This window comes from Heterocephalus glaber, unplaced genomic scaffold (genome assembly GCF_053883595.1).
Source record: "Heterocephalus glaber isolate CG9 unplaced genomic scaffold, H.glaber_assembly_v1.0 deba00001757, whole genome shotgun sequence".
Classification (NCBI taxonomy): Eukaryota; Metazoa; Chordata; class Mammalia; order Rodentia; family Bathyergidae; genus Heterocephalus; species Heterocephalus glaber.
Window position 1 is genome coordinate 460,649 of NW_028258454.1, and position 24,739 is coordinate 485,387.

The 24,739-nt window shown below is 42.8% G+C and overlaps 1 protein-coding gene across 1 annotated transcript in view; it reads right to left on the minus strand.

The window, feature by feature from the left end:
• The window catches only part of Thbs4 (thrombospondin 4), a 47,700-nt gene that overhangs the window by 2,937 nt on the left and 20,024 nt on the right, over nucleotides 1-24,739 (minus strand). Inside the window, exons 3-20 of the mRNA XM_004870219.3 lie at nucleotides 22,491-22,738; nucleotides 20,201-20,309; nucleotides 19,736-19,818; nucleotides 18,798-18,849; nucleotides 18,392-18,603; nucleotides 16,828-16,965; nucleotides 14,483-14,551; nucleotides 12,216-12,368; nucleotides 8,972-9,076; nucleotides 8,604-8,711; nucleotides 8,203-8,362; nucleotides 7,111-7,229; nucleotides 6,180-6,232; nucleotides 3,015-3,208; nucleotides 1,875-2,053; nucleotides 1,168-1,216; nucleotides 879-1,075; nucleotides 78-250 (exon numbers count right to left, since the gene is read on the minus strand). Of these exons, the coding sequence (XP_004870276.1) occupies nucleotides 78-250; nucleotides 879-1,075; nucleotides 1,168-1,216; nucleotides 1,875-2,053; nucleotides 3,015-3,208; nucleotides 6,180-6,232; nucleotides 7,111-7,229; nucleotides 8,203-8,362; nucleotides 8,604-8,711; nucleotides 8,972-9,076; nucleotides 12,216-12,368; nucleotides 14,483-14,551; nucleotides 16,828-16,965; nucleotides 18,392-18,603; nucleotides 18,798-18,849; nucleotides 19,736-19,818; nucleotides 20,201-20,309; nucleotides 22,491-22,738 (2,401 nt within the window). The remainder of the gene's footprint in view (nucleotides 1-77; nucleotides 251-878; nucleotides 1,076-1,167; nucleotides 1,217-1,874; nucleotides 2,054-3,014; nucleotides 3,209-6,179; nucleotides 6,233-7,110; nucleotides 7,230-8,202; nucleotides 8,363-8,603; nucleotides 8,712-8,971; nucleotides 9,077-12,215; nucleotides 12,369-14,482; nucleotides 14,552-16,827; nucleotides 16,966-18,391; nucleotides 18,604-18,797; nucleotides 18,850-19,735; nucleotides 19,819-20,200; nucleotides 20,310-22,490; nucleotides 22,739-24,739) is intronic.

The following is a 24,739-nucleotide window of genomic DNA, read 5'->3' on the forward strand; positions in this document are numbered from 1 at the left end:
AGGGAACTCACTCCAGGTGCAAAACGGAATGGCACTTTGTTTCTGGTGCTAGGGGTGGAGAGTGAATCTCTGCCTACCTGATATAGCCCACCTGGGGCCTGTGCTGCAGGAACCAGCGGTAGGACACCTTGTCCTTCCAGCCCACATTCCTGGAGTCCTTCCACAGCAGTCTGACCTGGTCACTAGTGTCTCCTGTGTGCCACAGGGAGTTCCGGAGGTGCTCCCCAGGACCTGTCTTGGACTTCACAGCCTGGATAAAGACACAATCAAGGTATTAGAATAGGACATAGAGATTTCCTTCTTGCTTCCTGTGTCAGAAATGATGATATAGTGGTGAATTCATGGTTACAATCAGACTGTCTTGGGCTCAGAGAAAAGCATAAACACTTATATGTCAGTTCTACTAAGGTGACCACAGCCTCTTAGTACTAAGCAGTAAACAGTACTGCACTCAGGACTCATTGCACTTTGTCCTGCTATCCATCCATTTCTCCCCACATTTGCCCAAGGATGGCTCCCACCAAATGTCTGGCTACTGAAGCCTGCCTTCTCTCCCAGCAAGATTGACAGAGGTAACCCACCAGCCCTCCTGAAAGCAGGTTGCCTCACTGATAAAGTGATCAGCCAGCTTGCAACACAGCATGACTGCAGATGCATCCCAACCTTCCCCAGCCCTTTGATTCCACTCAGGCTGCTGTCCCACCAGATAGTTATGAATGAAGGCAAGGCCCTATGCCAGTTCACTCTTCCCTGAGCTGAACATGAGCATCAATTCCATTAATTTCTTAGATCAACTTCATGCCATTTAGAGCTTAGAGTGTAAAAGGAGGTTGGACGGCCTAGAAGAAAGGAAGATGAGGGGCTTCAAGCCCCCATACCTTGAGCTGAATGCCAGGCTCTGCCACAGCTCTGAAAGGCGTGGCTTGCCAGTAAGTCTGCTCAGTCTGCTTCCACATGACCACGTAGAAACTGGAACTGTCTTGGTAACCAAAGATAAAGCCTGCGTAGTCATCATCTGTCTGGGTGTTTACATGGAAGGTGCCTTCAAAGTCAACTCCATTAAAAGCTGTGTACCCTACAGAGATTAGATATGATTAGAAAAATAGACACCCCACATTAACAGCTGACAAGATTCTTTATGAATGCTAACTGGGGCCCTGAACCTACCCACAGCCAGGCCAGGATCGCTGTTCATGGTCTGCACAATCTCCATGCCCTGTAGAGAAAGGAGAGGGAGTTTAGAGAAATTCTGAAGGGGGCTGAGTGAACCTGGGGAACCCCAGAGCCTCAGGCACCATGAGTGATGGCCAGTGACATATGATTTCCATGTAAAAATACATTATCTGGGTAGTTGCTATATCTCATTTTGAACTCACAGAAAGCACAAACTAGTAAAGGAGGTTGAAAGAAGGCTCAGTGTTGAGTAGAAATAATTTTGCTAAGACTTTCACTTAAGCTGATTCAATCCACCCTTAACTGGCAAACATACAACATATGCTTGTAATGAGTATGATTTTCTCTGTGACTCTGAAAAGTCTTTCTGTGTCTTCTTTTCTTAGTTACACACTGAGGACACACAGGTAAAGTTTGATGGAGAGGTCGGGAATGTGGCTCTAGGGTCAGGCTGCCTAGGTTCCAATTTTAACCATCTCAATGATGTACCCCAGTGCTACCATGAGCAATCACTGAAGTGTTGCAAGACTCATCTTCATCATCTGTGAAATGGGCGTAATGAAAATATAGTACTCTAATTCAGGCTGCTATGAGGAATACATGCCTGGCACAGCCAGCTCCCTCTAAAATTTGCCTGCTGCTATCAGAAGGGCCTCTGTTGAGAGGCAGATTTGAGCTGTTTCCAACCATGTGACACTGACCTGGTTCAGGACCACCCAGTTAGGGTCAATTTGGGCATCGCCTTCAGGATCCAGGACCACTGTCTGGTAGGCCCTGAAGTCAGTCAGGGTGATCTCTGCATTCTCCGGGCAGACATCAATCCGGTCAATGACCTGATCCTGGTCAAAGTCAGTCTCACAGATGTCTCCCACCCCATCTCCTGAGTTGGGAAGAAAAGGGGTAGGACTCAATAGCACCCATGCCCATCAGTCCTCAACAGAGCAAGGGGGCTTAACAGGGCAGAGAATCAAGGCCCAAGCTCCCACCCGGAGGGTGATGATTTGCAGCAGTGACAGGAAAGGAGACAGAGATGGCCCCAGGCCCTCATCCTGGAGCCCTCATGGTGGCTGACCAGGCCTTCACAACACTCAGACTTTCCCATAATATCAGTTTGAACAACTGCCTTCAAACCTACCCCCAGAAGTTCCTATCATGTTGGTTTCACCACCTGGAGGATTTTAAGCTTGATCGTAACAGAAGCAAACATCATTTTCTGGACTATTTTGTACACAAACCAGGGAAATTGCTGTTGTTTTTAGAATTTCTCTGAGACTAACTTCTGGTGGCCCCTAGGCTGCATCTGCTCCGTGAATATGTTTAGTTCAGCTGACATGGCATTTGAAGCACCTGAATTTGCATCACCTTGATGAGCACTTACCAAGTGACCACAGTCCCTCTAACTAGCTCCTTGTCATCTCAGTGCATACATTTCCTTGCCTGCATGGCCCCTACATGCATCTTAGTTTGTGGCCCTTGTCTTCACCATTTCTGCTGTGCCCTTGTTTCTATCCACTCCTCTCTTGGAAATACCTACTGAAGGAGCAAGCAAGGCAGTGGAATGGCTCTCCAAGTCCCTTGGGGATTGAACTGCTTGGAGCGTGTGGCTGCTGCCTTGATCTGTGTGCTCTCAATTTCAGGCTGCTCAAGACACACAATCAATCAGCTCTGGCCAAGCTGGATACTGCTGTTTCTGCTACATGTGTACTGTTCACAAAGCTGTAGCTACATGGAGAAGCCAGTTAGAAGCAGCAGCCACCAAGAAGTGGCAAAACTGGGATTGCTGAGTCCTCAGTCCTAGGGAGAGACATGTACCCAGCCCTGGCTGGAAGGAGTCTGCTTACTGTTACTATCTTCCTGGGCTGGGTTGGGGACCAGCCGGCAGTTGTCTGGTCCAGGGGGCACCAGGTCTGGAATGCCATCGTTGTCATCATCCTCATCACATTCATCACCAATTCCATCCTTATCTGTGTCCAGCTGGGCACTGTTGATGACAGTGGGGCAGTTGTCTGTGCTGTCCTGGTGGCCGTCTCCATCACTGAAGAGAAAGGATTACAGTTCAGCAGGGAACAGGGGCATCCATTCTCAGGAAAGAGAATCTGTTGATGTTGTTTGGGGTTTTTTGGGAGGGTGATTTTTTTGTTTGTTTTTAACCAACCTTGTTTTTATCAACCCACAAGAGGTTAGTCCTTTGATAAGGCTCCCTATAGGCCTCAGAGACAATAATTGTACTTCCCCAACCTCTTAAAATAATCTATCCATTTTTTCCTCAAGAAGGTAAGAGTCTATTTCAGGGCTGGGGATTTAGCTCAGTGGTTCTGCTGCCTGCCACACAAGCACAAGGTCCCGAGTTCAATCCGCGGTATAAAAAAAATTTTTTTTAAACAAGAAAGAGTCTATTTCTATGATCTGTGACCAGAGGCTCCTGTCCATCCCAGGGAAATATAGATGATAGCTGACTCAGAGGACATGTGAAGGACACAGAGTGAAAGACAATGGAGCTACTTTAGTGCAAATCCTGGCTCAGCCACCCATGTGTGGTGACTCTAGGCATGTACCTGACCTCTATTCTCAGTATCCTCATCTGTCAGGGATAACAAAACTGCCTCATAGGGTTTCAATGAAGATTAAATAATTGGAATTCTGCACAATAAATTTTAATATTTGAAAAGGCACTTCCTTCCCCTGACTTGGGAGGAAGTCTACAGGGCTTTCTATTTGTCTCCGTTGTGCACTGTCCCTGGCCAGCAGACCCACCTAGGATTCAGAGCTGAATGCCATGGGGAGGGTGGCAGAGAATAGAGCCACTTCTACCTGAGACATGGATGTGTAAGCTGGGCCCCAGGTGTGTCTAAAGGACTTTTCAGAGAGCTTACTATCTGTCCATCTCACTTTTCTTTCAGGCTGAAGAGTCACCTAAAGGTGAGTCTTTGTTGGCCCCCAGAGGTTCCCTGAGTTTGTTGAGACCTCCAATGATTACTCAGAATGAGAGATTTTTTTTCCCATTACTGGAAATCAAACTCAAGGGTGCTCTATCACTGAGCTATATTCCCACCCATTTATTTTAAGACAGAGTTTCACTAAGTTACCTAGGTTGGCCTCAAACTTGTGGTCCTCGTGCCTCATCCACCCAAGCAGCTGGGATCACAGTCATGCAACACCATGTCTGGCTGGATTTTCCCTTTACCCTTCTCTTGCTCTCTTCCCTGTTGTGGGCTAGGTGCTGCACCTACACCCTCCAGGAAGGGACAGAGGAGGAAGGCCAGAGACCAGCCTGTAGCCTTAGGGCCACATTTTCTAGATAGCTATGAGGGACAGAGGGTCACAGTGAGGCCAACCTGGACAAGCAGAGGGTTATGACTTAAACAGCAGAATTCCTATGTACGCAGCAGGGCTGCTTTTTCAAACACAGGATGAAGCTGTTTCCATTAGTGGTCATTCTGTAGAGTTCCAAATATTTGTATGCAAAAACAAGCTGTTTCTATCCTCTTCCCGAGGCTCAACTTTGTAGGAATTAAAAATGAAGTAGAATTAGTCAATTTTTTAGGCAAATATCTAGAGGTTGGTGGGATGGAATGTTTTAGAAATTACTCTAATTGGTAATCAGATATAGGAGGTCCCACAACTGGGGACATTCTTCTTGTATATGATTTAGAGTAGCTGTGGAAATGCCAGTTCCACCCTCCACTCTGCACTGGAGATAGACAGTCAATATCAGACTCTGTTACTAATTCACCCGTCTTGTGCTGTGATACCAATACACAGCCACCATTCTCCATGCGACACCTGAGGCCTGTGCTGTGCCAGGAACTTTACCCTCATTATCTTAAATTTTCACCATAACCTGTGAGATGCATTTCATTATCTCTACTTTGCAGATGAAGAAATCGAGACCTGGGAATATATTTAAGTTCACTCAGCTAGTCTGCACTTGGAAGCAAGGCTGTGGAGCACAATGAAGCAAATGGGACTTAGAGCTGTCCTTAAGTGAAGGCTGAGCGGAGAACGAGTCTGCAGGGCAACCTCAACCTTCTAGATCCAGGTACTAGGAGAGAAGCTATGTCTCTTCTTGATTGGCCTTTTGGGATCCTGCTCTCTCATCTGTATTCTGACTGCCTCTTCAAGAACTGTGCAAGGAGACTGAAGGCTAGACCCGTGGGCTGTAAGTGGCTCCAGGGCTGAGTGGCATATAGTTATATTTTTGTCTTTGTGATATTTCTCCAGCATCTGATCAAGCCTGGTCTATTTTTTAAGTCTTAGGGACTGGACTCGGGGCCTTGCACTCTACCACTGAGCTATACCCCCTAGCCAGAACTGGTCTTAATATGGGACTCCATTGTGTTGGGCTAGGAAAGCTGGTCAAATGCACTCACATAGAATAATTCCACTTAATGAAAACTAAATGAGAAAATTTTACTGACAATGATCCCTCAGCAAACTGACAGCCTTCTATGTGGGGATGATGATGAAGATTTTCTGAATTGAAAGAATATAACAACAAACAATATAACAACTAGTGTCTGTCTAGTGTTATACAGTGGTACTGTGTACAATAGAAACCAGAATAAGCAATTTCTGTGGTTTAACTCAGTCTTCTTCATAATAGCCCTCTGATCTAGATCTCCTGTCATCCCCTGTCACAGATGAGAAAATTGAGCCACAGAGATATTAAGTAACTAAGCTAGTTAGTCACCTTTAAGGGAAGGAGCTGGCATTTGCATCTGGCTGTTTCATTCCAGAGCCCTTCTATAGAACATGATACTGTACTGCCTCTCCCACAATCTCCCACAATAGAGCTCATTTTCTGGGGTGTCTAATGGCCCATTCCAACCCCATCACCCTTACCCAGCATTGTTAGAGATGTAGAGTGGCCCTGACCAGAGCCAGTTATTTTCCTACCAGAAGCCCAACCCACCCAGAGGATCCCAAAACATGGTATCAGCAGAAAGCTCTGAAAATTAACACTCTAGATTTTGGCATCTGCCTCTCTGCAGCTGGATATGCCATACCTGTCCTGATTGGTATCACAGGAGTCCCCAACCAGATCATTATCCATATCAGACTGCGGAGAGAACAGAGTGTGTTATTTAGCCCACAGCTTGCATGTACAGAATGTTCCAGACGAGGCAGACCCGGCATATCATCACTGGATTTTAGGAATTATTTCTCTGGAACTGGGGTGGTACAAAACTGCAAAAGGACATTGTATTGGTGTAGGCACAATGCTGAATTTTCAAAAGAGCCTTCTAAAATATCAAGCTCTATGGATGAACTGCCTACACACCAGATGAGCTCATTCCAAAAGGATGCCAGGGCAGCATGATGGCAGGTGGAGATGTGGAGCTCTGGCATAGGTCAGAAAAGAGCCAGCCCTAGGCATAGGGACAAAGAAAATTGGCTTTGCCTTGGTTCTGCATTTTGGAATTGAGTCAAAATGGAGAGTGAGTCACAGAAGGCAACAATGACTTCCCTCAGGGATTCAGAAAAAAATGGCACATCCTGTCCCATTGCCAGATAGGGAGGAGGTAAGGAGAGAAACTCAACACATCATTGACTGAGTTTAATCTGAAACATCTATACATAGGCTGTGTAGCAGTTTGGGGATTAAAGACACACATGATTAGGCCTCAAATGGTGGTTTTCATTTTCCTTTCACCAGAAAAAAATTTCTTATTTTGGGCCTCATTAAGCTTATGTTACTAAAATAATCTGCACTCTGCTGGTGTGAGATTAGTCCTCAGGGCCTCAGGGATCCCTTCCCAGACTCTTATGAGTTTGTCCCATCAACCTAATGTGTGTCATTTCTCCACCTGTGCTCTGTTACATAGTGGTAGGGGCAAAGAATTGGCCAACAGGCTCCGCCATGTTTTTCTAAGGCACTGATCTTTAAAGAGTCTCTGCATAAGGGAGTTCAGCCTACAGACTGGATTTCCCACTAACCTGGTTAGGATTGCTAACTTCAGGACAACTGTCACAAGCATCCCCCACGCCATCACCATCCTTGTCCCGCTGGTCACGATTAGGGACTTTCTGGCAATTGTCCAAAATGTTTTTTATTCCTGCAAGAAAAAAATACTACCTTGGCTCAAGGAAACATCACAGATGGGGATGGAACAGGCTGACTTCCAGGTGCTGTACAGGTCGGTCCTGCAGTCAGTTACTCCTGCAGGGCCACTGTGCACAGTCACTCCCCTTCTCAGTTGTTACCTGGAGGTAACTTCTAAGGAAGGATTCTGGGAGATTTAAAAATGAACAACTCTCTGAAACATTTATTCACTGAATTCTTATTTGTGCAAGATGTCAAGGGCCATGACAGCAACCAGAGAGGGGGCTAAGTGGAATGACCCCGGAAAGGGAAGACCCTAATAGTATCTGAGCTATGATGGACCCAAGGGCTCTGGGCAGCGGTATTCTGCAACTAAGTACTGAGTTCCTCTTTTCTCAATTTTGCATTCAATGATATCATACTGATAGCTTGAAATCAATGATGATAGTAGTAACATCATGGAAATTGACAAATGCTATGAATCAGGGATGTCTGGTTGCTTTTTGGCTAGTTTACCAAGACACCACTGGATAGTGGGGTCGTCAGTGGGCTCATAGAAGATAAAGTCATATTTTTATGAAGGTATAGAAATTCAGGATGGAGGGGCTGTGTCTGGGTGTGTCTGAAAGTTTTGTCTTCCAGGTCTCTCACATGTAAGAAAGGTGCTGGGAAGTGGACAGAGTATAACCTGAGATGGCAGAAACCCTGCAAAGACACAGTCCTGATATATAGCACTGCTGGAATAAATTCTTATGATGTTTCTGGTATAGAGTCTCGGAAACATCCAGGGTTAGTGAATGGGAATGAGGGCCATAGAGTCTACCTCCACACAAGCAAGCCAGCCTTGGGTCTCCAGATACCTAGTTGAGGAGAACTACTAGATGGGGGTTATGTCTGAGTCCGCAATTCTATTCCTACTCTCAACAGAGTACAAGGACAAAAGGACAAATGGATCTCAAAGAAAAGAGAGAGCAAAGCAAATTCACCATCTCCATCCATGTCATCATCACAGGCATCTCCTCTTCCATCTCCATCAGTGTCTCTCTGGTCATTATTTAAGACAGTTTGGCAGTTGTCACAGGCATCCCCAAAGATATCTTTGTCACTGTTTCTCTGGTCCACGTTGTGAGTCAGGACACAGTTATCCTAAAAGATGAGACACTTGTTCAGACTTCCATTGAATGTATTTACCCTGTTACCAGTGGGCAGAATATTGGTGGCCCAAGTCTGCCAATGTCATATTTTAAACATTTGCAATCTTATAGAAGAACAAGTTGCAGTGCTATCAAACACACATTTGTGATGATTAATATAGTTGAGTTCATGGGCTTTCTTTCATTGTCCCTGGTAGTTGGCAGTTCGCAGGCCTTCCCCACAAAGCAGGTACCTGCTCATTCAAGATTCCATCTCCATCGGCATCTTCATCACAGGCATCTCCAGTGCTATCTCCATCTGCATCTTCTTGGCCAGAATTTGGTACATATTTGCAGTTGTCCTAAGGGGGAAAACAGATCAGAGTGATATCCTATAACTGTCTTATGTCAAAAACTATTTCTGATCTCAATAGATGTAGCTGCCAGGATTTGTTATTGCTCGCTGTTCTGCTTAATTTGAGATACAGCTACTCTAATGCAATTTTAATGGAAATTGAAGAACTCATCCCCATATAAGATGTGGCTTTGGAAAGCCACAGTGTCTCTGTGTGTGTATATATCCTCTCGGCCCACACATACATACACACCTCGCCCCCCTTACTTTTTTGCAGTTTCTAGCAGAGCATGGAAGTTCTTCATCAGGATAACTGTCAATGTCCACATCTCTTCCACAGACAAAGCCATCACCAGCCCACCCGACTCCGCACTGTGAAGAGAAAGCACATTAGAGGCCTAGGGAGCTGAGCCCAAGGCAGGTGGCCAACAAGGTCTCTGCCCCGTGAGTGTATCCTCACTAGAAGGCCTAGAGCCCAACAGCTAGGTGAGATTTAAAAACTATTTCATTGCATTTCAATAGTCTAATGGTTCAAAATTCAAAATGCACATAGGGAGATGGACACTGAAAACTCCTTCACACCCCTGCTCCCAAGGCTCAGCCAAGGCAATCTGTTCTCCTATGCCCTGCTGGGGACAGTCTATGCACAGACAAGCAAGTACACAAAGATTTGTTTTCTTGTGTCCTTTTACACACTTGGTAGCACACCAAGTATACATTGTTCTGTGCCTTGATTTATTCTTAAGCTTAATATTCTGTTTTGGAACTCTTTCCATTTCACTCCAGCTAGATTCATGCCATTCTTTTTAATGGCAGTAGATATATCACACACGAGGTTATGTGGATGTGTGTCAATTAATTCAACCAGTTTTCCACCTGTGGATGTCAGGTTTCTAATGGCTTTCCTTTTTCTAATAATGCTGTCACAAATAATTCCGGTGTATTTGTCATTTATGTATGCTTATTTATTTCATCGCATGGAACTCCTGTTTCAAAAGGTGTCTGTATTTATAATTTGAGTTATGGTCAAAATGTTCTACACATGATTGTTCAATTTCTTTTCTGTCTGGAAGTGAATTGAGTGAACGCCTCATCTTGAATGAGCAGGTACCTGCTTTGTAGGGAGGCCTTTGCCATCTGTAACATTTTCCTTATCATTTTTTGGAACCACGTGATCTCTCTGAACATAATAGCCTTATGGGTCAATTTCCACCAAAGGAAGACCTGTCCAATGTGCTTTATCTCTTTCCTTTTATTTTAATAAAAGAAGCTTCCCACCAGTGCAGTGCTGGGATTGTGTATCTCTACCTCCCCGCAGATGTCTTCCTGGGAGTCCTGCTGCTACCAGCAGCAGAAAGCAGCTCTTCACTGTCAGCAGAAAAGGCATGAAAATAATAGTTATTCTGTACTAGTCTCTGTGTGAAACTCTCCTCCTAACTTTACACTGATCAATGATACATTCTGGTTTGTGTGCTTATTTGCTTTTGCACTGGAGATTGAACCCGGGGCCTTTCCACTGAGCTATATCTTCATCTCCAGTATCCACTCTCTTCTTCTTGATAGGGTTTCACTAAGTTGCTAAGTTTCCCAGGCTGGGCTGAAATGGGATCCTCTTGCCTCAGCCTCTCAGTTCAGGGTGGTTCAGAACCTCCCTAGGCTCTCAAAGCTGTGAAACTTGACCTCAATCCTATCCCAGTCTAGTTACTTTTGTCATTTCTATGTGATCATCGTGCCTTGTTGTGTTTTTCTGTGATAATCCATATCCACTCCAGAAGGGTCTTAGGTATAAGTGGTACCTGAGAATTAGCCCAAGACCAGGATAAGCTCCCTAGGAGGGAAGGAAAATGGGAAAAAGACATGGAAAAAAGACAGAGCCAGAAGGTCAAGGGAAAGAAAAGTAGATCTACAACAGAAAGTAAAAGGAGAGATGAGAGAAAGAAACTGAGGATGACCACCAGGAGAAAGGGGACAAACTACACAAGTACTGTGAAGTTTCTTGGCCTGTCTAATCAACATAAAGTTCATCCAGAACAGTGGCTCCTCAGCTGCCCCCACCCTTCTCATCATCTGTACTCCCCCTTACTCACAGAGGGACCTAGAAGGAAGGTTCCAAAGAACCCCTTCCCAGAGCACCCCTGTCCCCATTCAGTGGCTCCTGCATTGCCTTCAGGAGGCCTGGCCAGTTTAGTCATAGACTCTGGTCCTTGACTCATTTTAATGAGGAAAAAAAATTTCCTCTAGGAACAAATACATTTTTAATGAGCCCTTTCCTGGCAGATTAAATTATTTTAGTAGTCACACCAAGTTTATTAATCCTTTACCATCTGTCATTGTGCCTTATTACAAATTCAAAAACATATTAAGAGTTCCCTCACCCACCATCCAAGGGGAGTCAACCATTTGTTCACAGAAAGTGAGGATTTAAACACAGTTCCACATTTGCATCTCAGTGACTTTCTGGTTAAAAAAATGCATAAGCAACAGGAATTGGGGAGATTGCTGCTTTTTTCCCCCTCTGACACAGCACATTCCTTCACCCTGACCTTGTTGCAGAATGTCTGTACTGCCAGGGAGGACTGACTTTATTATACTTACTTCTTTTACTTATTTTTGACTCTTCTTATTTTTCCCACTTGAAAAATGATGTGCTCATTTGAGAGAAATGTCCAAGCATGAAGACAAGTCTCGATTTGAGGTGTAAAGAAGGGACATTCTGCTGAGATCTATGCTACTGTTCAGAGGTGATGACCAGGAATTGTCCAGGGCCACCTGCTGAGGGCCTGGCGCCCCGGAAACTGAGCTGTGAGTTACTCTAACCAGGCAAAGTGCTGACTAGCCAGTGCAAAGGGACGATGGTGGGAATACTCTCTCTTCACAAAAAGCCCCATGTCACATGCAGCTCTCTGCCCTCTGTCTGGCCCCCCTCTGCTCAACGTGCCTCCAGGACAGCAAGAGTGACTACTCTCTGAGCTGTCCCTGGACTGGGATGGAGGGGGACCCCAAGAATGGTGACCAGCAGGAGATGAAAGGTTTCCCTCTGAGGGTTTACAGCAACCCCCCACCTTTGCACTGCCATCCATCCACCCAGCTACCTCCTAGGCCACACTGAGGGTGAAGACAGTTAGAAATGACAGCAATATGCTTATAATGTATATGAACAGGTTGATGGGGCAGAAGAAGGAAAGGAAAGGAGGCCTTCACTGCCCTGCCACTGGGCCTTTCCACAGACAGTGCTTGGGAGCTGATGCTCCACCATGCAGCTGCCCAAGAGGTTGGTGGTATCCCTTGGCCAAGAGAAAGGTCACCCCTTGGCGAGAGAAAAGGCAACTGGAGGTTAGATAGGCCTCTGTGAAACATACCAAGCTCACCCTGTTATTATTACATTCTATGCTCATCTTGATTGCACTATTTCCATTTTAGAGCTCTTGTACCCTGATGCAAGTAGAAACTGGAGGGGTGATATTGAAAACAAAAGAGGAAAAATAATACCACAAGTAAACATACAACTTACCACACACATCACATCCCCCTGCCTCTCTTCAATGCACACTGCATTCACACTGCAAGGGTTCAGGTCTGGATTTTTGCAATTTCTTTCTGTTTTGCAACCCCTCATCTGATCGCCAGTGTACCCTGGCTTGCAAGCCCCACAGCGGTAAGATCCCTGCAAGCGACAAAGATGAGATGATGAGGCAGTGCTCAACCCTGTGGACACAGGTACCACTGTTGTGTTTCTTTTTATAATCTCAGTGAGGCCAAGACTAAGTGCAGCCTGTGCTGTCTCTCAGCTCCCATGCGAGTCTTAGGTGTTCGTAGACTGTTGGTGAGACCACCGTCAGACTGGAAGCTGCCACTGGCCATGCAGACGTGAAGAGCTGCAACTGAAGACAGAAAGGACTGGTGTGGAGCCAGCCACACTCTGACTCACAGATCCACCATGGAGGGCAAAGAAGAAAAGTCTCAAGGCCCAGGGATGTCCTGGGAGGTAGAGTGAGAGGATAGGGAGACAGTTTGAATCTTTTTCCTGTTCCTTGGATCTTGTGCAATTGAATGACGAGGACATGGCCACACAGAGAGAGCAATGTTGTTGGCTTGCATAGAGAACTCCTGAGAAGGAGGCTGGTGTGAAAGAAGAAACCTGGCAATTTTGCTGTCAGTTCCTCTGCAGCGGCACTTAGGGGCCAGGCAAGACCTTTTTTAAAAATAAATTTTAAATGTGTACATATATTCTTTAAAGTGTTTTTTAAATATTAATTTTTCATCTTTGTTGAGGTATAATTGACAAATAAAATTGCATATAATGTATGCATTGTGCTAAATGTATGCATTGCACAATAATTCCCAGCTAGCTAATTAACATACCTGTCACCTCATGTGATTATCTTTTTTTTTTCCACTTGGCAAGAATACTTAAGGTCTACTTTCTTAGGAAAGTCAATATATATAATACAAATTTTTGATGATAGTTATCATGTTTCAAAATTTATTTGTACTATAAAGCTTTATTGAGATAAAATTATACATCATGAAAGACCCATAAAAAGTATAGTTAATGATTTTAGTCATTCGGGACCTATTAATTGACAAGTTCAAAAGATACTTTTCGAAGATTTTCTTGATCTTGTAGCCTCACCAGATATGCTATCAGCTCACTCCTTTTCTTGTCTTCTGCTCTTTTCCTTTGTCTACTACTTCACTGGGGGTTGGGTCCCTGGAGTTCTAGTCACTGTCTACTTTTCTTCTCTCTGGGTGGCTTTTGTTATTGTCTTGATACTAAGGGTTCCCAAATCTATTTCTGCAGACTCACTTTGTCCTGGTAAAGAACTAAACAAGAAATAAATCTGGGCATATTCCTAAGCAGGGTAGCATTTTGGAGAAGAACTCAGGCTGTGTAGGTAGACTGGAAGTTTAATGACCCTAAGTACCTTTCAGTTTCTCCAACTGTAAAGTAGGGATGGCAGTAGTGTCTATTCATAGGTTGCTATAAAGATGCAATAAATGACTTGGTATCTGTAAAAGACTTTCACGCACAAGGAAATGAGAAACCTATGAATTAACTTCCACAGGATTGTACATTAAGTTAGAAATAGTTGTACATGGAATCAATACTTTTCTGTCCATAGTCTATTCTGCTATGTCTTTCATCTTGACACTGTTGATGGGAACTTTCAGAAATAAAACCCATATCTGAACATTTAAATTATAGACCTTGTTAGCGGTCAGCATTTTAATACAAATGACTGTTGAAAATGTTGCTTTGTTTTGGCTTTGGTTTGTTGAAACAGGGTCTCATTATGTAGTTCAGGCTGGACTTGAATTCACTATGTATCCCAGGCTGTCCTCAAATTCACGGTGATCTTCCTACACCAGCCTGTCACATGCAGGGATTACAGGCATGTGCCACCACACCCAGTGAACTCTTGTAAAGTTTTATGAAAATAAAGAATGCTGTTTGGGGATTGTATAGTCACCAGTAAAAGACTGAACTACTAATATAAACAGTCTCTTCATGTTTTTAAATATAAGGATAGGAATATTATATTCAATAAATAGCCATCTAAGAGTCTAATACTGCAATTTTGATAGAAGATAACTAACTTGACAGTTATAAAATTGATCTTGTATAAATAATTACTAGTAAAAGAATTCATAGTAAACATGCTTTTAGCACAAACTTTTGCCTTAACCCTGACAATCATGTATTATGTTAATAATTCTACCTGCGCTTGTGGGTGTGGTCCCTAAGCACACACTTGTTTCAGGAACTGCTGTACTTACCAGAGTGTTGATACAGATAGAATTGGGAACACAGGCTCCATTCCGACACTCATCAACATCAATGCACATCTGGAGGAAAAGGTTAAGGAAAGTTAGAGGTCTGCTACCTAAATAGCAACACAGAGTTTCTCATGTTTTGACATCTTTGTGTGAAGTGAAGACATCTAGAATTTCAAGTAAAGCAGCATCTGGGGGTTAAATTAGTTGTTTCTGGGCCTTTGTATCAGTCTGTATTAAATTTTATTGGAGATGATAATTGCCTTTGTGGTATTTAGAGTTGTTCAGAAAAGACAACTTTCACAATTCATTTGTTCCACTTTTCAGGCAGGAAAGTTTTTTATTTTTAATTCTGCCTGGGACTCAGTGTACTTCTATCTACATGTGAGTCCTATCTTTCTTCAATTCTAGAAAATTCTCAGCTTTTCTTCAGTTTTTATTATTTCTATTCTTTCTTTACAACGATCAGTAGAGAAATATTGGGCTTTCTCATTAATCTCTTTTTGACCCTTACCTTCTTGATTATATTTTTCATACATTTATTTTAATGTTCTGCATTCTTAAAGCTTTTATTAGAATCATCTCTCAGCCTATGAATTGCCAGTTAGCTGTGTCTCCTTTATTCACCCATCTATTGAGTTTTTAAGTTCAGTGGTTATATTTTTCATTGATAAAATTTATTTGGCTATTTTTCAAACTTGTCTTTTTTCACAGTGCTCTGTTTTAAAATTATGATATCTATTCTTTCTTTTATCTCTTTAGCTCTTTATCTTTTGGGAAATAAATGTTAAAATTTATTTTACTATCTCCTAGTAGTGGTTCCTTCACATAAACTACTACTTCATGAGCATATCCTTAGCAGGGCCTTGATTTTGCCTGGAGATGCTCTTGAATTTTGGAATGTCCCCACACCATGTTATATCTTTGACTTCAGTCAAGGGCCTGGATTTGACAGCTCTAATGGCTGGTTTGTATGAGAAATCGTAATTTCTGCATCAGATATGTAACATAGATTTGTAGCTTATCACTATAATGTGGTAAATATTTGTGGTACAAGTTTGGAGATTTGTTTTGTGATGAGCAATTTTCATTTCTGTCTACCATGTCTCAAAGCTGAAATCAAGTTTCCTTCTTTTTCCTTAAGACTAGTTTCCCATCTCAATGTAGTGGAGAGGATAGTTTTCTAGGGCTCCTTGCTTTATGCAGCGTTCTGGGTCTTTCTGAACTCCAAGCTATGTTTTCTGTATCCGTGTGTTAAGGCCTTGTTTGCCACTCCTAGGACTCACACCCATGAGTGGCTGTAGCATCAGCTTCTACGCACAGATACAACTTCTTTTCTTTGTTTCTAGAAGCTGCAACATGGGCTTTTATTTCTTTTGACCTTGATAATGCATTAAAATTTATTGTGAAATTTTCACAAGGTGGCTCCCTTCTACTTCAGGTTCACCTACCATATTTCTGGGAATCTGCTGAGAAATGGCCTTACTAGCTTACGTCAAGCACTCTATATTTCATTTTGTTTATTTTCTTTTGCTGAATCTTGGAGACTTTTGTCTTTACAGGAGAAGAAAAACTAAGGGGTCATTTCTCTAATGGCTCCTTGTCATTGCTCTGTGTCGAGTTTTCCTCTTTTTTCTAGTCTAGGTAACTGATACTCTCTAGTATCTCCTGATAGGCAGCAAGGAAATAATAAACCCCTGTCCTTCTTCAAAGCTAATCATTTCCCTGAGGTAGTAAAATATATTTATAGGCCAACTATTTTTAAGGACTGAAAACATCAAAAAGAATTTCACAGTCAGTCAGTTAAATAATAACCAGAATGTCAAAGAACATTTGGAAATAAATGGAGACTGTCATGATGTATTCGAGTAGTTTATGACCATTTATAACTTATATAAGAAAAAGGGTAGGTTCCCTCAGGGGATTATTTCTACTCTAGAAATCCTCTCATCTCTGAAATGCTTTTGATTGGCAATAATGGTTCTATGAGAGGTACTTAATTTTTCAAAGCTTTTATTTGTTTCTCTGAGTCTTAAGTTATTCTGCAGGACAGAATGTCCACAGGCTATCAGCAAGGTAAGTCAGACATTGTGACACATTTCCAGAATTACCCCTGTCACTGTTTATCTAGTGATATTTTATTATGCCAACTTCAACAGCTTCCTCTCTTCTAGACTTTGTGAGTGTATATCATCAGAAATGAGTTGAAAAACCTCCCAGTTTGTTCACTGTGCACCATGACATCCCACATGGCATAGGCCGCTCTAGGAGAAAAAGGGTTATGCTGAAGAGTTGGGAAATTGTTCTGTTAAGATGAAAAATGAATAAATGCCATAACTTTGGCCCACCTGCTTGTTCGACTTGGCAAAATTTATTCCAACACCCTGCACAGTGGGCCCCGTGAAGCCCACGGGGCAGGCATCGCATCTGAAGCCAGGAGCTAAATTCATGCAGCGCACACCTGGGTAGCAGGGGTGGTATTTGCACTGGAGGAAAAAAAATTCAGTCTTTAGCCACATGGAGAAAACATCCTCAAAGTCTGTCTCCCCCACCTATGTGTGCATGCTTGTTTATTCATTTAACTGTATTTTATGTAGAAAATGATAAGAAAATAAGGCTTCCAACTTAATAGTAACCCACTGAATCCTTGACCCACTGGATCGGGGCTGCCTTCAACACTACTAGGGCTTTACTGCACTGCAGGATAATGGCACATCCAAGTTCAAAGGGTCCTGCCTGTCAGCCAGACTACTCCCACCCTCCAGTAGAGGAAGCCCCTGATAGTCTAACTTGGAATTTACAAAACTCTGTGGAAGGACTATGTTCCTTGGCCATCTGTCAGCTGGCTGTTGATGATTCCCAAAGCATTAGTAGATCATCTCCTCAAATGGAAAGACCTGGAGAAGATGAAGCCAAGCCCAGTGCTTCTTCAGGAAGATGGGCTCCTTCAGGTCTATGCCTGCCTTCCTGACCTATAAGCTCATGGGCTATTCCAAGGCAAGAGTCCAGGAGATTGGCTCTGATCCTTTTTCTTTTGAAACCACTTCAACTAATGTAAAAAACGTGACCACTTACTGCCCTTTTAGAAAGGAGGAAAATTTCAGTTCCAGATAAAAACCAGGTGCAGTTGTGTGAAAGATGTGCATATGGTTCTACAATCAAGGAATCACTAGGACCATCAGGAGGTAATCAGTGGGTGCTAGCAGAGCCTGCAGGGCCCTGTGACACCAGTGTCTCAGCTCCCTGCATGCCCTTCTTCCTGCACATCTCCTCCCACCCTTACTGTGGCTAGTGGGAAGGGAAAAGCTTGTTTTGGTGGCAGCCTAGCTACTCTCTATGGACACTGCTTTGCAATCGGACTTGTGACTGGGTAACCATGGTCTTAAAACAGACTGTTTTTGAGGACCTGCCTGCTGGTCACACAGCCTGTTGGCTGAGTGTGCTCTCACTGGCTCCATCCCTGGGCACTTTGGACTACTCACATGACAGCCCTCACCAACAGATCTTGTTGGTGTGACTGTTGGTTGTAACTCCTGAAATATACTCTTACACAGACCCTCCTCTCCCACATTTGCAAAAGCATAAGAAAAGCAAAGTCTTAACACAGACTGCTTAGGAAAATTAATTGATGAAGCTGTTAGAGTGAAGAGCAGGAATCATAGCACTGTAGCAATATGGGCTATAAAGCTGGAAACAGAAGTGACAAACATGGTCACAACTGTGTGTCATGCTTTCCTCTTCCACTGCTCACTGTGTCCCAGGGTCTCCAAGGATGTGGAAGGAAGTAGTTTTTTATGGAGCCTGGAAGACAACTTGAGTCACCCATGACTCATCAGTGTGGCTCCTTTTTCCAGAAGCTGTTAGGTGTGGAAATGACTTCAGAGGCCCCTGCCTCCATAACAGAACTTGTACCTCATCAACATCAGAGCAGGTGATCCCATTCCCTGTGTAGCCCTCAGGGCAGGGCCCACACTGGAAGCCATCTCTGGTGTCCGTGCATCGGACACCTCTGAAACATGGGTTGGAGTCACAGCGACGTGGCAGGCGTGCTGGGGGTGCTGGGGGTGCTGAGGGTGCTGGAGGCACCAGTGTGTTTGGGGTTGGAGACTGAAAACTGAGAGGCCCTAGAGAAAAACAATAACCCATAAGCTTCTTCACTACTAGGGAAATATCTAGGATACAAAACAAAATTTGGTTTTGTAATAAGCTTTTTCTCTCTTCCCTCCAACCCTGTGGAGAACTGCCCAAACCACAGTCATGTGGGCTCAGCTCAGACCCTCTGCCAGTCTACCCCACCCAACTCAGAATGAGCACTTACCACAAGCCTGGCATTCGGTGACGGTGTTTCTCAAAAGTGAAGTTTCCTTGACCTTTAGAAATGGGAAGGGGAAATAAGATCCAAATGGAATACTTGGTATAATCCAGGAATGAAAGAATTCAGATGCAGTTATCTAAGAAACACTTTTACAGTATAAGGTGTGATCAAGACACAGAGTGAATGTTTACATTAAAAAAATTATTATAGTAAAAGACACATTGCCACTAATCCCGCTCAAAATCCTCCCCTTAGATTCCAACACACTTATTCTATTATACTTGACACTTTCAGAAGCAGTTCTGGGAGTCTTCTTTTGTGGTGTCTTTACAAGGTGTGATTAAAAAATACAGTGAATGCTGTTGCTGAGCTCCATCCAACAGAAAGGTGGGGTTCTAAAAATATTATACTGTGTCCTCATCCACTTATTCACTGGATCTGGCATCATGCTACTTCTGGCTCTTCCCAATGTCAAAGTCACCATTTTTGACATTTTTGAATGAATTCAGGACGTAGAGGCAGCCAAGACAGGGCAATTAAAGACCTTCACAGAAAATGATGGCAAGAATAATGGGATGAGCCTGTTCAAAGTGAAGGGGAGAATTCTGAAGAGGGAATTAATTGCAATGTCTTTTACACTGTAATAAAATTTTAAAAAAATTAAACATTCACTGTAGTCTTGGATCACACCACATAGTACTCAAGAAGCTCTTGATAGCTCTCACTCTGCCTAGAGCCATGGGGGGGGTTCATGCAAGCATGTCCCCCCATTTCCAGAGATTATGTGGCTGAGTCCCAGCATGGCAAGCTGTGTGGGGCCACATGAGCAGTAACTCAGGGTCACTTCCCTTCCTGCCTGTGCTACCCCGTAGCTCAGATGGTGTACACAGAGCTGTTCTGCTAAGATTCAGACTTTTCTCATGTTACATCCTGTTTGTTACCTGCTGTCTCAGAAGATCCTTGACCTCTCCCAGTAGCTGATTTAGTTGTGTCATTTGACCCAAGAACTGTCGATTAAAATCCCCTGCAGGAATAGCAAAAGGTGTAAGGTGCATGACAGTCATTTCTAAGTGACTCAAAACCAAACGATTTCCCACAAAATCATCATGACAAGATGATTACAAAACCTAGGGTTTGCATTTTACTTATAGTAATTTATCTAATTCACCAAGCAAAATAATGCTACTTAAGTCCCTGTGAAGCTAGTCCAAATTCATGTGAGTTACAAAAATAAAAGTGCAATGAAAAGATTCCTTGCCCTGGACTTTGCAAAAAAGCCTGATTTTGCAGATCCACTCTGTCAGGCTGCCTTGTTGATAGCCTCCATAATGGGGCTGGGACCCAGCCCCCTCGTGGACCTTGGAGCTTTTAAGGATATGCAAGCCTCCCTGGAGCCCACACCACACCTGTGCTTGTGGCAGCCAATGGCTCGCTCTGTTGCAGGAAGCAGTCTTGCAGGCTGGCCACTTGGATCAGTGATCCCCGTACTACCAGCTTCAGCTCTTCCAAGAAGTCCTGGAAGAAATCACATTTATACCACAGGTTGCTGCCACCATTCAAAAGCTGATATGCTCACAGACTCACAATTTTCACAGTGGAGTAGGCATCTATGTATACTGTACTTAATCAACGTCTTACATAACTTTGTAGGTTCACATTTTTCTGAAAGCCCACCAGCCCTATCCTTCTGACTTAAGAAAATATGAAAGTAGCTAGCCACTTAGGAATGCTGGCATCCAACTTGGCCTCCAAGTTCATCAAAGTGGCTGAGGAATAAAAGGCTGTTTTCTTTCATAGTAAGTGAGTTATTTGTGGAGGAGCCCCATAAGAACTGCCTGGAACATGTTTATACAGTTTAGGCTATAAGATATTGATCCCAATTTTAATCAATATCATTTTTAGGATGTCTTGGCTTCAGATTTTTGCAAAGCCTCTGATTTCCTCGGGCTATGACAATGAATAAGCAGTGTATTCTGTGATCTTTAAGTAGTTGGTGCTGTATTTTTAAATTACCAGTTGATATCAATCATTGTCAGCCACAACATCAATTTCCTTGGCTCTTTATCTTCTAAGTTTTGCTCATACTCCTTTAATCATATTTATGTATGACAAAAAAGGTATGTGTTAACTGCTAATTAAAGCCACCATCCCTGTTTTAGAAATGAACATGCTAAGAATTTTCAAGGAATTCTAATTTTTAATTTAGCTAGGTTAAGATTTATGCCACAGATGCTATGTTGTGACAGATGCTGTATGGGGCATCAGACTCTAAGCTCCAGTCATGGTTCTGCCCACCATGTGATCCTAAATGCCCAGAATGTGCCTATTTGTTGACTCATTAGCTGCTTGTATGTGTAGTTGACTACAAAGACAAAGCTTCTTGCCTCTGCTGACTGTCAAAGCAGGCAAAGTTTTGGAGAAAATTCCATGAGTGTAGCTTCTCATGACCTTGTCACAGCTGAGGCCAGACTTATAAAATGACATTTTTGATTGTGAACACCAATTTCTGAAATGGTCAGTGTTACAATTTCTGACTGTCATCCTGATTACTTGGGCTAGTTTGAGAATTCAGAAATAAAGTTTAGTATATTTTTTCTATTTATTAATGTTTCCTACATATAAATAAGTCCATATAAAGGACTATATATGTGACTCTGCAAAACAAAAATTAAAATAACTAAAAACCCCTCTTAGATTCTAGCTTTTGTGGGAGTTTCTGCTTTAAAATATTTCCTACTGTTCAAGCACAAAATTCTAGGATCAGAGTCATAGATTGTACTTATAATGGAAATTGGTGTTTACTCCCCGTCTCTTTGTACAAGAGCACAGAGCAGCTTGTATCCAAAATACATATAACTAAACAATAGAACAGAAACAGAAAATGAGCACTGGGAGATAGCAGACAACAATATTATGGGCCATAACAGATGAACATAGTTAATTCATTTTGACATTGACTTCTATAACAGATAAAATTCAAGAACTATGACAAGATATAAATTATTAGGAAAGACAAAAGATGCCAGTTATTTATAAGAAACAAAGCATTTCCTAGTACAAAAACTATAAAATAAATGTATGTGGCAATTTGTATAGCAGGTGCAATGATAATAAAATAACAACAAAAATAACCCTGTCAACAGCATAAAACAGAAGTCAGCGGTGATGAGACTTTTTAAGACTACATGGAACTAAGCTGCAATAAGTTCCTTCTTGTTGGTGGTGTCCTGCCTGTAAAAAAATATTGTTCCTTGGACTTGGCAGTTTCCAACCATTCTTTTTTATTTTCATTAAAAACTAACAGCATTAAAGAAAGAATGAGAATAGATAATCATATCACATGAAGGTAATTATTTTTATTTTAGCTGCTCCTTTCTAATGTTAGAAGTGGAACAGTCAACTCCAAAGGGTCTACTTATCATTGAAAATAGAGCTCTCAATTTTTACTTCATGTTATAATCCGTATTTCTTAAGTGTTGGTGCCTAGGCACCCATCCCACAGATTCTGACTAACTTGCTTTGAGGTTGGCCCTCTGGCACGTGTTTTGCAAGTTCCCTGGCTAATTCAAATATGCAGCCAGCATTAGACCCCCTGACCCAGAACAGAAATAAGCTGACATTTTCCATAGCACATGTCTCTGTGCTCCTCAGGCCATGGCAATTCATCCATCCACTTTGGAGAATGGTGGTTCCTACCTGGGCCTTCCTCTGGAAAGTCCTCAACTCAATGGACTCAGGATTCTGGGAGGGGCCAGAAAAGGCTCTGGGGAGGTTGTGAACAGAATCCACTTGGTTGCAGTCCACATAGAGCTCTACAGAGCCAGCCCCTCGCTGCAAATTGGTCAGCCTTAAGAGGATCCGGTGTCGCCTCCCGTCAGCCAGCTGTAGGTTGTTGAAAACTACCAAATGAATCTTCCCATCATTTTTCAGATAACGGAGAATGGCTGGAACCAAGTACAGATCAATGAATGATGTGATAAGGGGAAAGGGCAGTTCTGTACTGAGCACCCTGGTCACTGGAAAGAGTGCAAGGAGTCCATCACGACAAATACTGATTCAACATCTTCTGTGTGCCAGGCACTGTCCTAGATATGGTTCACTGAGACACACCACCAAACACCTGCAACTTAAAGGAAGAGAGGTTTATTTTGCTCCACATTTCAGTCCACCATTGGCTGGCTCCAAGGCAGGATGGCATGACAGAGACACATGGCAGAGTAGAGCTGTTCACCGGATGGCAGACAGGAAACAGAGTCAAGGGAGGGAGATGTAACCTTCCAGGTAACCCCACAGTGACCCTTCTCTTCTGACCAGCCCCCACCTCCTAACAGCAAGTCAGCTATAAGCCCCTATAACCCAATCACCTTCCAAATCCCGTCTATGAGACTTTGGAGGAACATCTTGATATAAACCACAATGCATGGCACAACACCAGTGCTAGGAACCCACTCTACTAAGGAAATTTTGTGCTAGTGGAGGGACATATAATATTAGAAAATTTGAAAACAACACCTCAGAGACTGCTAAGCACACTTATATACTTATGAGCAAGAAGAACTCCATCAGAAAGTAACCTAAAATCCAATTTTGCTCCTGGGGGAATGAATTCATTAACTCATCAAATGTTCACTGAGCACTACCATGAAACCAAGTGCTGTCCTTAGTTGCTTTAAATACTTGATTTCTCCTCACAGAAATCCTATGTACTTGGGGTAACTACAGATGAGGAAAGTGAAAGAACTTGCTCAAGGACATCATAAATGGAGGACTAGAATTTGAACCCAGGTATGGTTTCTTCCATGACTAATGGACTTCTAGGTATGGAAGGGATTATGCAAGCATACATCAAGTCAACTGTAATCTGACATATTGCTCCTTTGCAGCCCATGCCTAAATTTAATAATGCTCACTTACAAAATAAAAGGTATCAAGTGTTGCAAAAGAAGTACCAGGGGGTAGATCTACTACCTTATTTTCTGTTTGTTTGTTTGTTTTTCTATTCAAGAAGCTATCTTTTTAAGCTCATTAAATGAAAGTTTTAAAATTCTGGTTTTCAGCCTTGCTTTTTACTTCATTATTGTCCGGGATATATTGGGCCTCAGCTAAAATCTGATCCTGGAAGTTAGCCATTTTCAAATAGACCCTGTTGGCTGAGATCTGCTAGGAAGACCAAAGTGATTTGCTTCTAAGATCTTTGAGAGTCTTCAGAACACTTCCAGGTCCATCCATAGGTACACTCCCAAACCCAAATTCATTACCAGAAGTAATCTCAGGAACTACAAGGTCAGGCTGATTGCAGCAAATGTGCAAAGAGCTGACACAGTAAACACAGCACTGTGGCTCCAAAGGTCTGTTAAAGCCGCTGACTGCCCCAAAGCCTTACATTGGTAGAACTGATCCAGAGAACAGGTCATTAAGTTTAGCAAACCTTAAACTAATACAGATCCTATGGCACAGGAAAGCTACCAATAAGAATTGAAACTAAGTAAATTAAAGAAGGAGGAGGAGGAGAGGGAGAAGGAGGAGGAGGGAAATTAAGATGTACGGATGAACATTCATTTCAGAAATAATTATAATAAACATTTAGTACAGGGCCGGGGATTTAGCTCAGTGGTTCCGCTGCCTGCCTTGCAAGCACAAGGACTCAAGTTTGATCCACGGAACAAAAAAACCCCCAACATTTAGTGCAATATATATGTCTAAAAAGAGGGTTGCCTACTTAGATCATGATATAATCCTAAAATAGAAGGAACACCATGGAATAGTTGCATATTAAAATACAAATATCTCTCTTGTTACCTTTGCTACCTTGTGTGCACCATGTTGTTTTTGGTCTCCCATGCCTGTTTGTTATCTTTGCCTTGGAGTTGGCCAATTATGGACTAAAACTTCTACAAACTATTTTGCCAAAAACTACCAACAAGCAATATCCACTATAGCCTCTC